The sequence below is a fragment of the Dendropsophus ebraccatus genome, chromosome 7, assembly GCF_027789765.1.
Source record: "Dendropsophus ebraccatus isolate aDenEbr1 chromosome 7, aDenEbr1.pat, whole genome shotgun sequence".
NCBI classification, from domain to species: Eukaryota; Metazoa; Chordata; class Amphibia; order Anura; family Hylidae; genus Dendropsophus; species Dendropsophus ebraccatus.
In genome coordinates, this window is record NC_091460.1 from 1,563,492 (window position 1) to 1,577,641 (window position 14,150).

At 54.3% G+C, this 14,150-nt stretch overlaps 1 protein-coding gene across 6 annotated transcripts in view; it reads left to right on the plus strand.

Moving 5' to 3' along the window:
- LOC138797150 (oocyte zinc finger protein XlCOF22-like) overlaps window positions 1–14,150 on the plus strand; it is a 483,239-nt gene that overhangs the window by 108,616 nt on the left and 360,473 nt on the right. For 4 of the 6 annotated variants that reach the window (XR_011363895.1, XM_069976960.1, XM_069976961.1 and 1 more), the window contains exons 2-5: window positions 2,828–2,935; window positions 3,181–3,345; window positions 3,434–3,569; window positions 3,713–3,807. Coding sequence is in view for 5 of the 6 variants with exons in the window: in XM_069976958.1 (XP_069833059.1) it covers window positions 2,828–2,935; window positions 3,181–3,345; window positions 3,434–3,569; window positions 3,713–3,807 (504 nt within the window). In the remaining variant the exon portion in view is untranslated. Of the gene's footprint in view, window positions 1–1,434; window positions 1,478–2,827; window positions 2,936–3,180; window positions 3,346–3,433; window positions 3,570–3,712; window positions 3,808–14,150 lie in introns of those variants that run through there. The other 2 variants (XM_069976959.1, XM_069976962.1) reach the window with 2 other exon arrangements.

A 14,150-nucleotide genomic window follows, 5' to 3' on the forward strand; every position in this document is an offset into this window, starting at 1 on the left:
GTCACACACTGATAGTAACACAATGTAACATCCCTCCTCCTGTAAGCTTACCTTACTGCTGGGGTCACACTGATAGTAACACAATGTAACACCCCTCCTCCTGTAAGCTTACCTTACTGCTGGGGGGTCACACACTGATAGTAACACAATGTAACACCCCTCCTCCTGTAAGCTTACCTTACTGCTGGGGTCACACACTGATAGTAACACAATGTAACATCCCTCCTCCTGTAAGCTTACCTTACTGCTGGGGGGTCACACTGATAGTAACACAATGTAACACCCCTCCTCCTGTAAGCTTACCTTACTGCTGGGGGGTCACACACTGATAGTAACACAATGTAACACCCCTCCTCCTGTAAGCTTACCTTACTGCTGGGGTCACACACTGATAGTAACACAATGTAACATCCCTCCTCCTGTAAGCTTACCTTACTGCTGGGGGGTCACACTGATAGTAACACAATGTAACACCCCTCCTCCTGTAAGCTTACCTTACTGCTGGGGGGGTCACACACTGATAGGAAAACAATGTAACATCCCTCCTCCTGTAAGCTTACCTTACGGCTGGGGTCACACTGATAGTAACACAATGTAACATCCCTCCTCCTGTAAGCTTACCTTACTGCTGGGGGGTCACACTGATAGTAACACAATGTAACACCCCTTCTCCTGTAAGCTTACCTTACTGCTGGGGTCACACTGATAGTAACACAATGTAACATCCCTCCTCCTGTAAGCTTACCTTACTGCTGGGGGGTCACACACTGATAGTAACACCCCTCCTCCTGTAAGCTTACCTTACTGCTGGGGTCACACTGATAGTAACACAATGTAACATCCCTCCTCCTGTAAGCTTACCTTACTGCTGGGGGGTCACACTGATAGTAACACAATGTAACACCCCTCCTCCTGTAAGCTTACCTTACTGCTGGGGTCACACACTGATAGTAACACAATGTAACATCCCTCCTCCTGTAAGCTTACCTTACTGCTGGGGTCACACTGATAGTAACACAATGTAACATCCCTCCTCCTGTAAGCTTACCTTACTGCTGGGGGGTCACACTGATAGTAACACAATGTAACACCCCTCCTCCTGTAAGCTTACCTTACTGCTGGGGTCACACACTGATAGTAACACAATGTAACACCCCTCCTCCTGTAAGCTTACCTTACTGCTGGGGTCACACACTGAGGAGCAGAGATCTCCACACACAACACAACAGCAGTGACTGCCCGACCAGGAGCTGCTCTGTATCTGGGAGATGCTGGAGGTGTAGGACCTGTGATGATGTCACAATCATGTGACCAGTACATGTGGGGGCGGAGCTCAGCAGTGCAGGATAGAAGAGATTTTGGTGAAGGACCTGTGATCATGTGACAGGAGTGGGCGGGGCTCATTTGCAAGTCAATGGCAGAGGTAAGTGTTGTGTGTGGAGATCTCTGCTCCTCAGTGTGTGACCCCAGCAGTAAGGTAAGCTTACAGGAGGAGGGATGTTACATTGTGTTACTATCAGTGTGTGACCCCCCAGCAGTAAGGTAAGCTTACAGGAGGAGGGATGTTACATTGTGTTACTATCAGTGTGACCCCCCAGCAGTAAGGTAAGCTTACAGGAGAAGGGATGTTACATTGTGTTACTATCAGTGTGTGACCCCCCAGCAGTAAGGTAAGCTTACAGGAGGAGAGATGTTACATTGTGTTACTTTCAGTGTGACCCCCCAGCAGTAAGGTAAGCTTACAGGAGGAGGGATGTTACATTGTGTTACTATCAGTGTGTGACCCCAACAGTAAGGTAATCTTACAGGAGGAGGGGTGTTACATTGTGTTACTATCAGTGTGTGACCCCAGCAGTAAGGTAAGCTTACAGGAGGAGGGATGTTACATTGTGTTACTATCAGTGTGTGACCCCAGCAGTAAGGTAAGCTTACAGGAGGAGGGGTGTTACATTGTGTTACTATCAGTGTGTGACCCCCCAGCAGTAAGGTAAGCTTACAGGAGGAGGGATGTTACATTGTGTTACTATCAGTGTGTGACCCCCCCAGCAGTAAGGTAAGCTTACAGGAGGAGGGATGTTACATTGTGTTACTATCAGTGTGTGACCCCCCCAGCAGTAAGGTAAGCTTACAGGAGGAGGGATGTTACATTGTGTTACTATCAGTGTGTGACCCCAGCAGTAAGGTAAGCTTACAGGAGGAGGGGTGTTACATTGTGTTACTATCAGTGTGTGACCCCCCAGCAGTAAGGTAAGCTTACAGGAGGAGGGGTGTTACATTGTGTTACTATCAGTGTGTGACCCCCCCCCCCAGCAGTAAGGTAAGCTTACAGGAGGAGGGATGTTACATTGTGTTACTATCAGTGTGACCCCAGCAGTAAGGTAAGCTTACAGGAGGAGGGATGTTACATTGTGTTACTATCAGTGTGTGACCTCAGCAGTAAGGTAAGCTTACAGGAGGAGGGATGTTACAGTGTGTTACTATCAGTGTGTGACCCCAGCAGTAAGGTAAGCTTACAGGAGGAGGGGTGTTACATTGTGTTACTATCAGTGTGACCCCCCAGCAGTAAGGTAAGCTTACAGGAGGAGGGATGTTACATTGTGTTACTATCAGTGTGTGACCCCAGCAGTAAGGTAAGCTTACAGGAGGAGGGATGTTACATTGTGTTACTATCAGTGTGTGACCCCCCCAGCAGTAAGGTAAGCTTACAGGAGGAGGGGTGTTACATATGCTGTGGCCCCTGTATGGTTTGGGGCCCCTGGCTGTGACATAAAGGCACTGGCAGCACTATCCCCTTCTTGTGCTCCAGTTGTCTCCTCTTCTCCCCCAGACGCTCCTCCTCCTGAATGACCCCCCAAGGATGGAGAAGGACAGGAATGAGATCAGTAAGAGAATATTACACGTCACCTTGGAGATCATCCGCCTGCTGACCGGAGAGGTAACTTCTCTAGATTTCCACCATTGTTGTCTGGGCTCTTTGGCCCCTCCCTCCCTCCCCCGCTCTATGTTCTGGATCTGGTCTCCTCTTTGTAGGTGCGGTGGTCTCCAGCACTGACCCCAGTAGTCCAGATGTGTCTCCTCCTCCTCACTAGAGCTCTATACAGGGGGACAATCTCCTCTTTGTAGTGAGGAGGAGGCAGGAATACTGGGCTCAGTCCCCTCATTGTCTCTCTCCATCCCCAGGATTACACCATAGTGAAGAAGACATGGGGGGAGGGTGTGGCCTTCCCCCAGGAGTCAGGAGGGCGGAGCAGGGCCCGGGGCCCCATCACGGAGCCTCCATCACTGATACATGAGCAGAAGATCCTAGAACTCACCCACAGGATGACTGAGCTGCTGACTGGAGAGGTGACACTGGGGAATGCTGGGAGATGATAGAGTAATCCAGGAGGCAGCAGGCTGGGGGGGATGACTGTGTGATCATTGTGTGTGTCAGGTTCCTATAAGGTGTCAGGATGTGGCCGTCTATTTCTCCATGGAGGAGTGGGAGTATGTAGAAGGACACAAGGATCTGTACCGGGGGGAGCAGCCGCTCATGATGGAGGATCAGCCGCCCGGCCTCACAGCACAAGGTAAGAGGAGACCTTCCTGATGCTAGAGAGCAGGGGGGAGGGGCCTCTAGATCATCATCCTCCTCCTCCCATCCTCCTCCCATCCTCCTCCTGATGACATGTAGCAGTGTATAATGGATTGGCTCCCTGTGTGTTCCCTACAGATGGAGGCAGTGACAGGAATCCACCAGAGAGGTGTCCCCGTCCTCTGTATTCCCAGGACTGTCCAGAGGGAAATGTCCCAGCAGACAATCAGCAGGTAGATGAGGCTGATGCTATAGCACTATATCTCTATAGCGCCCCCCGGTGCTGGTGGTTGTTGCTCCTGCACTCATAGATGTGATGAGGCTGATAGATACATGTTGCTGGTTTCTTATGTTGATGTGTTAGATTTTCCCTCCTGTCTGCTGGATTGTACTGAATTGTTCTATATGTGACATTTCCTCCTCACTTCTCAGCCTGCGGCCCAGTGACAGAGAACACTTCCCCAGGCTCTTCTTCCCCCTCACCTACTGTAATAACCCTAGTCTCTCACACCTTATTATCCGGTCACTTCTTCCTTAATTAAAATCTTTAACCTCTCTGTTTCCTCTGACATCTTGACCCTTGACTTCCAAACCTTCCATCCCTTAACCTCTTAAGGACATAGGACGTACCGGTACGTCCTATGTCCTCACTTGCACTTCAAAGCGGGGCCGCGCGGCGGCCCCGCTTTGAAGTGCCGCGATCCCGGGTGCCGCGAGTAGCCCGGGACCGCTGCTATTAGCGGGCACGGTCTGATCGCCGTGCCCGCTAATTAGCTAATCGGAGGCAGCTGTCAAAGTTGACAGCTGCCTCCGATTACCGGAGGCAACGTTTCCCTGGTGTCTAGTGGGGGAGATCGCTCCTCCGGGACCTTGTCCCGGAGGAGCGATCTCCGTTACTGATGCCGGCCGGGGACGCGTCCAAGATGGCGCCGTCCTCGGCTCGGCACTCGTTCGTTTTCGGCTGCAGCAGCCGAAAGCAAACGAGTGCCGATCTCATGGATCTCTGCAGCATATCTATGCTGCAGAGATCTCTATGAGAGATCCAAGTGTATATACTAGAAGTCCCCCAGGGGGAATAACCCTAACCCCAGGGGGGAATAACCCTAACCCCGGGGGGGGGAATAACCCTAACCCCGGGGGGGGGAATAACCCTAACCCCAGGGGGGAATAACCCTAACCCCAGGGGGAATAACCCTAACCCCAGGGGGGGGAATAACCCTAACCCCGGGGGGGGGAATAACCCTAACCCCGGGGGGGGGAATAACCCTAACCCCAGGGGGGGGAATAACCCTAACCCCAGGGGGGGGAATAACCCTAACCCCAGGGGGGAATAACCCTAACCCCGGGGGGGGGAATAACCCTAACCCCGGGGGGGGGAATAACCCTAACCCCGGGGGGGGGAATAACCCTAACCCCGGGGGGGGAATAACCCTAACCCCAGGGGTGGAATAACCCTAACCCCAGGGGGGGGAATAACCCTAACCCCAGGGGGGGGAATAACCCTAACCCCAGGGGGGGGAATAACCCTAACCCCAGGGGGAATAACCCTAACCCCAGGGGGGAATAACCCTAACCCCAGGGGGGGGAATAACCCTAACCCCAGGGGGGAATAACCCTAACCCCAGGGGGGAATAACCCTAACCCCAGGGGGGCTTCTAGTATATGTGTAAAAAAAAAAAAAAAAGTGTTGTTTATAGTAAAAAGCCCCCTCCCCTAATAAAAGTCTGAATCACCCCCCTTTTCCCAGGTTTTAAATAAAAGTAAACAAATAAATAAACATGTTTGGTATCGCCGCGTGCGTAATCGCCCGAACTATTAATTAATCACATTCCTGATCTCACACGGTAAACGGCGTCAGCGCCAAAAAATCCCAAAGTGCAAAATTGCGCATTTTTGGTCGCATCAAATCCAGAAAAAATGTAATAAAAAGCGATCAAAAAGACGTATATGGGCAATCAAGGTACCGATAGAAAGATCACATCATGGCGCAAAAAATGACACCTGACACAGCCCCATAGACCAAAGGATAAAAGCGCTATAAGCCGGGAATGGAGCGATTTTAAGGAACGTATATTGGTTAACAACGGTTTGAATTTTTTACAGGCCATCAGATACAATATAAGTTATACATGTTATATATCGTTTTAATCGTAACGACTTGAGGAACATGCATAACAAGTCAGTTTTACCCCAGGGCGAATGGCGTAAAAACAGAGTTCCCCCAAATAAAAGAAATGCGTTTTTTTTTTCAATTTCACCACACTTTGAATTTTTTTCTGGTTTCGCAGTGTACTTTATGCAAAAATTCAGCCGTCATTGCAAAGTACAATTAGTGACGCAAAAAATAAGGGGTCATGGGGGTTTCTAGGTGGAAAAATGCAAGTGCTATGGCCTTTTATGCACAAGGAGGAAAAACCGAAAACGTAAAAACGAAAATGGGCCATGTCCTTAAAGGGTTAAAAACCCTCCCTAGACTCGTCCTGTGCAGCCAACTATCGACCTCTCTCTAATGTCCCTTCATCTCTAAACTCCTGGAACGTTCGGTCTATTCCCGCCTAATCCGCTATCTCTCAGAAATCTCTTCTCGACCCTCCTCAATCTGGTTTCCACACTCAGCGCTGTACAGACACTGTCCTAACTAAGGTCTCTGCTGATGTCCTGACGGGGAAATCCAAAGGCGACAACTCCTGTTATATCAGCAGTATGTGACACTGTAGCCCCCCAGCTCCTCCTCTCCATGCTCCGCTCTATCTGTATGTGACACTGTAGTCCCCCAGCTCCTCCTCTCCATGCTCCGCTCTATCTGTATGTGACACTGTAGCCCCCCAGCTCCTCCTCTCCATGCTCCGCTCTATCTGTAGTATGTGACACTGTAGCCCCCCAGCTCCTCCTCTCCATGCTCCGCTCTATCTGTATGTGACACTGTAGCCCCCCAGCTCCTCCTCTCCATGCTCCGCTCTATCTGTATGTGACACTGTAGCCCCCCAGCTCCCCCTCTCCATGCTCCGCTCTATCTGTATGTGACACTGTAGCCCCCCAGCTCCTCCTCTCCATGCTCCGCTCTATCTGTATGTGACACTGTAGCCCCCCAGCTCCCCCTCTCCATGCTCCGCTCTATCTGTAGTATGTGACACTGTAGCCCCCCAGCTCCTCCTCTCCGTGCTCCGCTCTATCTGTATGTGACACTGTAGCCCCCCAGCTCCTCCTCTCCATGCTCCGCTCTATCTGTAGTATGTGACACTGTAGCCCCCCAGCTCCTCCTCTCCATGCTCCGCTCTATCTGTATGTGACACTGTAGCCCCCCAGCTCCCCCTCTCCATGCTCCGCTCTATCTGTATGTGACACTGTAGCCCCCCAGCTCCTCCTCTCCATGCTCCGCTCTATCTGTATGTGACACTGTAGCCCCCCAGCTCCTCCTCTCCATGCTCCGCTCTATCTGTAGTATGTGACACTGTAGCCCCCCAGCTCCTCCTCTCCATGCTCCGCTCTATCTGTATGTGACACTGTAGCCCCCCAGCTCCTCCTCTCCACGCTCCGCTCTATCTGTATGTGACACTGTAGCCCCCCAGCTCCTCCTCTCCATGCTCCGCTCTATCTGTAGTATGTGACACTGTAGCCCCCCAGCTCCCCCTCTCCATGCTCCGCTCTATCTGTAGTATGTGACACTGTAGCCCCCCAGCTCCTCCTCTCCATGCTCCGCTCTATCTGTATGTGACACTGTAGCCCCCCAGCTCCTCCTCTCCATGCTCCGCTCTATCCGTAGTATGTGACACTGTAGCCCCCCAGCTCCTCCTCTCCATGCTCCGCTCTATCTGTATGTGACACTGTAGCCCCCCAGCTCCTCCTCTCCATGCTCCGCTCTATCTGTATGTGACACTGTAGCCCTCCAGCTCCTCCTCTCCATGCTCCGCTCTATCTGTAGTATGTGACACTGTAGCCCCCCAGCTCCTCCTCTCCATGCTCCCCTCTATCTGTAGTATGTGACACTGTAGCCCCCCAGCTCCTCCTCTCCATGCTCCGCTCTATCTGTATGTGACACTGTAGCCCCCCAGCTCCCCCTCTCCATGCTCCGCTCTATCTGTATGTGACACTGTAGCCCCCCAGCTCCCCCTCTCCATGCTCCGCTCTATCTGTATGTGACACTGTAGCCCCCCAGCTCCCCCTCTCCATGCTCCGCTCTTTCTGTATGTGACACTGTAGCCCCCCAGCTCCTCCTCTCCATGCTCCGCTCTATCTGTAGTATGTGACACTGTAGCCCCCCAGCTCCCCCTCGCCATGCTCCGCTCTATCTGTATGTGACACTGTAGCCCCCCAGCTCCTCCTCTCCATGCTCCGCTCTATCTGTATGTGACACTGTAGCCCCCAGCTCCTCCTCTCCATGCTCCGCTCTATCTGTATGTGACACTGTAGCCCCCCAGCTCCTCCTCTCCATGCTCCGCTCTATCTGTATGTGACACTGTAGCCCCCCAGCTCCTCCTCTCCATGCTCCGCTCTATCTGTATGTGACACTGTAGCCCCCCAACTCCTCCTCTCCATGCTCCGCTCTATCTGTATGTGACACTGTAGCCCCCCAGCTCCTCCTCTCCATGCTCCGCTCTATCTGTAGTATGTGACACTGTAGCCCCCCAGCTCCTCCTCTCCATGCTCCTCCTCTCCATGCTCCGCTCTATCTGTAGTATGTGACACTGTAGCCCCCCAGCTCCCGCTCTCCATGCTCCGCTCTATCTGTATGTGACACTGTAGCCCCCCAGCTCCTCCTCTCCATGCTCCGCTCTATCTGTATGTGACACTGTAGCCCCCCAGCTCCTCCTCTCCATGCTCCGCTCTATCTGTATGTGACACTGTAGCCCCCCAGCTCCTCCTCTCCATGCTCCGCTCTATCTGTAGTATGTGACACTGTAGCCCCCCAGCTCCTCCTCTCCATGCTCCGCTCTATCTGTATGTGACACTGTAGCCCCCCAGCTCCTCCTCTCCATGCTCCGCTCTATCTGTATGTGACACTGTAGCCCCCCATCTCCTCCTCTCCATGCTCCGCTCTATCTGTATGTGACACTGTAGCCCCCCAGCTCCCCCTCTCCATGCTCCGCTCTATCTGTATGTGACACTGTAGCCCCCCAGCTCCCCCTCTCCATGCTCCGCTCTATCTGTAGTATGTGACACTGTAGCCCCCCAGCTCCTCCTCTCCATGCTCCGCTCTATCTGTATGTGACACTGTAGCCCCCCAGCTCCTCCTCTCCATGCTCCGCTCTATCTGTAGTATGTGACACTGTAGCCCACCCAGCTCCTCCTCTCCATGCTCCGCTCTATCTGTAGTATGTGACACTGTAGCCCCCCAGCTCCTCCTCTCCATGCTCCGCTCTATCTGTAGTATGTGACACTGTAGCCCCCCAGCTCCTCCTCTCCATGCTCCGCTCTATCTGTATGTGACACTGTAGCCCCCCAGCTCCCCCTCTCCATGCTCCGCTCTATCTCTAGTATGTGACACTGTAGCCCCCCAGCTCCTCCTCTCCATGCTCCGCTCTATCTGTATGTGACACTGTAGCCCCCCAGCTCCTCCTCTCCATGCTCCGCTCTATCTGTATGTGACACTGTAGACCCGCAGCTCCTCCTCTCCATGCTCCGCTCTATCTGTAGTATGTGACACTGTAGCCCCCCAGCTCCTCCTCTCCATGCTCCGCTCTATCTGTATGTGACACTGTAGCCCCCCAGCTCCTCCTCTCCATGCTCCGCTCTATCTGTATGTGACACTGTAGCCCCCCATCTCCTCCTCTCCATGCTCCGCTCTATCTGTATGTGACACTGTAGCCCCCCAGCTCCCCCTCTCCATGCTCCGCTCTATCTGTATGTGACACTGTAGCCCCCCAGCTCCCCCTCTCCATGCTCCGCTCTATCTGTAGTATGTGACACTGTAGCCCCCCAGCTCCTCCTCTCCATGCTCCGCTCTATCTGTATGTGACACTGTAGCCCCCCAGCTCCTCCTCTCCATGCTCCGCTCTATCTGTAGTATGTGACACTGTAGCCCACCCAGCTCCTCCTCTCCATGCTCCGCTCTATCTGTAGTATGTGACACTGTAGCCCCCCAGCTCCTCCTCTCCATGCTCCGCTCTATCTGTAGTATGTGACACTGTAGCCCCCCAGCTCCTCCTCTCCATGCTCCGCTCTATCTGTATGTGACACTGTAGCCCCCCAGCTCCCCCTCTCCATGCTCCGCTCTATCTCTAGTATGTGACACTGTAGCCCCCCAGCTCCTCCTCTCCATGCTCCGCTCTATCTGTATGTGACACTGTAGCCCCCCAGCTCCTCCTCTCCATGCTCCGCTCTATCTGTATGTGACACTGTAGACCCGCAGCTCCTCCTCTCCATGCTCCGCTCTATCTGTAGTATGTGACACTGTAGCCCCCCAGCTCCTCCTCTCCATGCTCCGCTCTATCTGTATGTGACACTGTAGCCCCCCAGCTCCTCCTCTCCATGCTCCGCTCTCTGTATGTGACACTGTAGCCCCCCAGCTCCTCCTCTCCATGCTCCGCTCTATCTGTAGTATGTGACACTGTAGCCCCCCAGCTCCTCCTCTCCATGCTCCGCTCTATCTGTATGTGACACTGTAGCCCCCCAGCTCCTCCTCTCCATGCTCCGCTCTATCTGTATGTGACACTGTAGCCCCCCAGCTCCTCCTCTCCATGCTCCGCTCTATCTGTATGTGACACTGTAGCCCCCCAGCTCCTCCTCTCCATGCTCCGCTCTATCTGTAGTATGTGACACTGTAGCCCCCCAGCTCCTCCTCTCCATGCTCCGCTCTATCTGTATGTGACACTGTAGCCCCCCAGCTCCTCCTCTCCATGCTCCGCTCTATCTGTATGTGACACTGTAGCCCCCCAGCTCCTCCTCTCCATGCTCCGCTCTATCTGTAGTATGTGACACTGTAGCCCCCCAGCTCCTCCTCTCCATGCTCCGCTCTATCTGTAGTATGTGACACTGTAGCCCCCCAGCTCCTCCTCTCCATGCTCCGCTCTATCTGTATGTGACACTGTAGCCCCCCAGCTCCTCCTCTCCATGCTCCGCTCTATCTGTAGTATGTGACACTGTAGCCCCCCAGCTCCTCCTCTCCATGCTCCGCTCTATCTGTAGTATGTGACACTGTAGCCCCCCAGCTCCTCCTCTCCATGCTCCGCTCTATCTGTATGTGACACTGTAGCCCCCAGCTCCTCCTCTCCATGCTCCGCTCTATCTGTAGTATGTGACACTGTAGCCCCCCAGCTCCTCCTCTCCATGCTCCGCTCTATCTGTATGTGACACTGTAGCCCCCCAGCTCCTCCTCTCCATGCTCCGCTCTATCTGTATGTGACACTGTAGCCCCCCAGCTCCTCCTCTCCATGCTCCACTCTATCTGTAGTATGTGACACTGTAGCCCCCCAGCTCCTCCTCTCCATGCTCCGCTCTATCTGTATGTGACACTGTAGCCCCCAGCTCCCCCTCTCCATGCTCCGCTCTGTAGTATGTGACACTGTAGCCCCCCAGCTCCTCCTCTCCATGCTCCGCTCTATCTGTATGTGACACTGTAGCCCCCCAGTTCCTCCTCTCCATGCTCCGCTCTATCTGTATGTGACACTGTAGCCCCCCAGCTCCTCCTCTCCATGCTCCGCTCTATCTGTAGTATGTGACACTGTAGCCCCCCGGCTCCTCCTCTCCATGCTCCGCTCTATCTGTATGTGACACTGTAGCCCCCCAGCTCCTCCTCTCCATGCTCCGCTCTATCTGTAGTATGTGACACTGTAGCCCCCCGGCTCCTCCTCTCCATGCTCCGCTCTATCTGTAGTATGTGACACTGTAGCCCCCCAGCTCCCCCTCTCCATGCTCCGCTCTATCTGTAGTATGTGACACTGTAGCCCCCAGCTCCTCCTCTCCATGCTCCGCTCTATCTGTAGTATGTGACACTGTAGCCCCCCAGCTCCCCCTCTTCATGCTCCGCTCTATCTGTATGTAACACTGTAGACCCCCAGCTCCTCCTCTCCATGCTCCGCTCTATCTGTAGTATGTGACACTGTAGCCCCCCGGCTCCTCCTCTCCATGCTCCGCTCTATCTGTATGTGACACTGTAGCCCCCCAGCTCCTCCTCTCCATGCTCCGCTCTATCTGTAGTATGTGACACTGTAGCCCCCCGGCTCCTCCTCTCCATGCTCCGCTCTATCTGTAGTATGTGACACTGTAGCCCCCCAGCTCCCCCTCTCCATGCTCCGCTCTATCTGTAGTATGTGACACTGTAGCCCCCAGCTCCTCCTCTCCATGCTCCGCTCTATCTGTAGTATGTGACACTGTAGCCCCCCAGCTCCCCCTCTTCATGCTCCGCTCTATCTGTATGTAACACTGTAGACCCCCAGCTCCTCCTCTCCATGCTCCGCTCTATCTGTAGTATGTGACACTGTAGCCCCCAGCTCCTCCTCTCCGTGCTCCGCTCTATCTGTATGTGACACTGTAGCCCCCCAGCTCCTCCTCTCCATGCTCCGCTCTATCTGTATGTGACACTGTAGCCCCCCGGCTCCTCCTCTCCATGCTCCGCTCTATCTGTATGTGACACTGTAGCCCCCCAGCTCCTCCTCTCCATGCTCCGCTCTATCTGTAGTATGTGACACTGTAGCCCACCCAGCTCCTCCTCTCCATGCTCCGCTCTATCTGTATGTGACACTGTAGCCCCCCAGCTCCTCCTCTCCATGCTCCGCTCTATCTGTATGTGACACTATAGCCCCCCAGCTCCTCCTCTCCATGCTCCGCTCTATCTGTAGTATGTGACACTGTAGCCCCCAGCTCCCCCTCTCCATGCTCCGCTCTATCTGTAGTATGTGACACTGTAGCCCACCCAGCTCCTCCTCTCCATGCTCCGCTCTATCTGTATGTGACACTGTAGCCCCCCAGCTCCTCCTCTCCATGCTCCGCTCTATCTGTAGTATGTGACACTGTAGCCCCCCGGCTCCTCCTCTCCATGCTCCGCTCTATCTGTAGTATGTGACACTGTAGCCCCCCGGCTCCTCCTCTCTGTGCTCCGCTCTATCTGTATGTGACACTGTAGCCCCCCAGCTCCTCCTCTCCATGCTCCGCTCTATCTGTATGTGACACTGTAGCCCCCCAGCTCCTCCTCTCCATGCTCCGCTCTATCTGTAGTATGTGACACTGTAGCCCCCCAGCTCCTCCTCTCCATGCTCCGCTCTATCTGTATGTGACACTGTAGCCCCCCAGCTCCTCCTCTCCATGCTCCGCTCTATCTGTAGTATGTGACACTGTAGCCCCCCAGCTCCTCCTCTCCATGCTCCGCTCTATCTGTAGTATGTGACACTGTAGCCCCCCAGCTCCCCCTCTCCATGCTCCGCTCTATCTGTATGTGACACTGTAGCCCCCCAGCTCCTCCTCTCCATGCTCCTCTCTATCTGTATGTGACACTGTAGCCCCCCAGCTCCTCCTCTCCATGCTCCGCTCTATCTGTATGTGACACTGTAGCCCCCCAGGTCCTCCTCTCCATGCTCCGCTCTATCTGTATGTGACACTGTAGACCCCCAGCTCCCCCTCTCCATGCTCCGCTCTATCTGTATGTGACACTGTAGCCCCCCAGCTCCTCCTCTCCATGCTCCGCTCTGTCTGTATGTGACACTGTAGCCCCCCAGCTCCCCCTCTCCATGCTCCGCTCTATCTGTAGTATGTGACACTGTAGCCCCCCAGCTCCTCCTCTCCATGCTCCGCTCTATCTGTAGTATGTGACACTGTAGCCCCCCAGCTCCTCCTCTCCATGCTCCGCTCTATCTGTATGTGACACTGTAGCCCCCCAGCTCCTCCTCTCCATGCTCCGCTCTGTCTGTATGTGACACTGTAGCCCCCCAGCTCCCCCTCTCCATGCTCCGCTCTATCTGTAGTATGTGACACTGTAGCCCCCCAGCTCCTCCTCTCCATGCTCCGCTCTATCTGTAGTATGTGACACTGTAGCCCCCCAGCTCCTCCTCTCCATGCTCCGCTCTATCTGTAGTATGTGACACTGTAGCCCCCCAGCTCCCCCTCTCCATGCTCCGCTCTATCTGTATGTGACACTGTAGCCCCCCAGCTCCTCCTCTCCATGCTCCGCTCTATCTGTAGTATGTGACACTGTAGCCCCCCAGCTCCCCCTCTCCATGCTCCGCTCTATCTGTATGTGACACTGTAGCCCCCCAGCTCCTCCTCTCCATGCTCCGCTCTATCTGTATGTGACACTGTAGCCCCCCAGCTCCTCCTCTCCATGCTCCGCTCTATCTGTATGTGACACTGTAGCCCCCCAGCTCCTCCTCTCCATGCTCCGCTCTATCTGTATGTGACACTGTAGCCCCCCAGCTCCTCCTCTCCATGCTCCGCTCTATCTGTATGTGACACTGTAGCCCCCCAGCTCCCCCTCTCCATGCTCCGCTCTATCTGTATGTGACACTGTAGCCCCCCAGCTCCTCCTCTCCATGCTCCGCTCTATCTGTATGTGACACTGTAGCCCCCCAGCTCCCCCTCTCCATGCTCCGCTCTATCTGTATGTGACACTGTAGCCCCCCAGCTCCTCCTCTCCATGCTCCGCTCT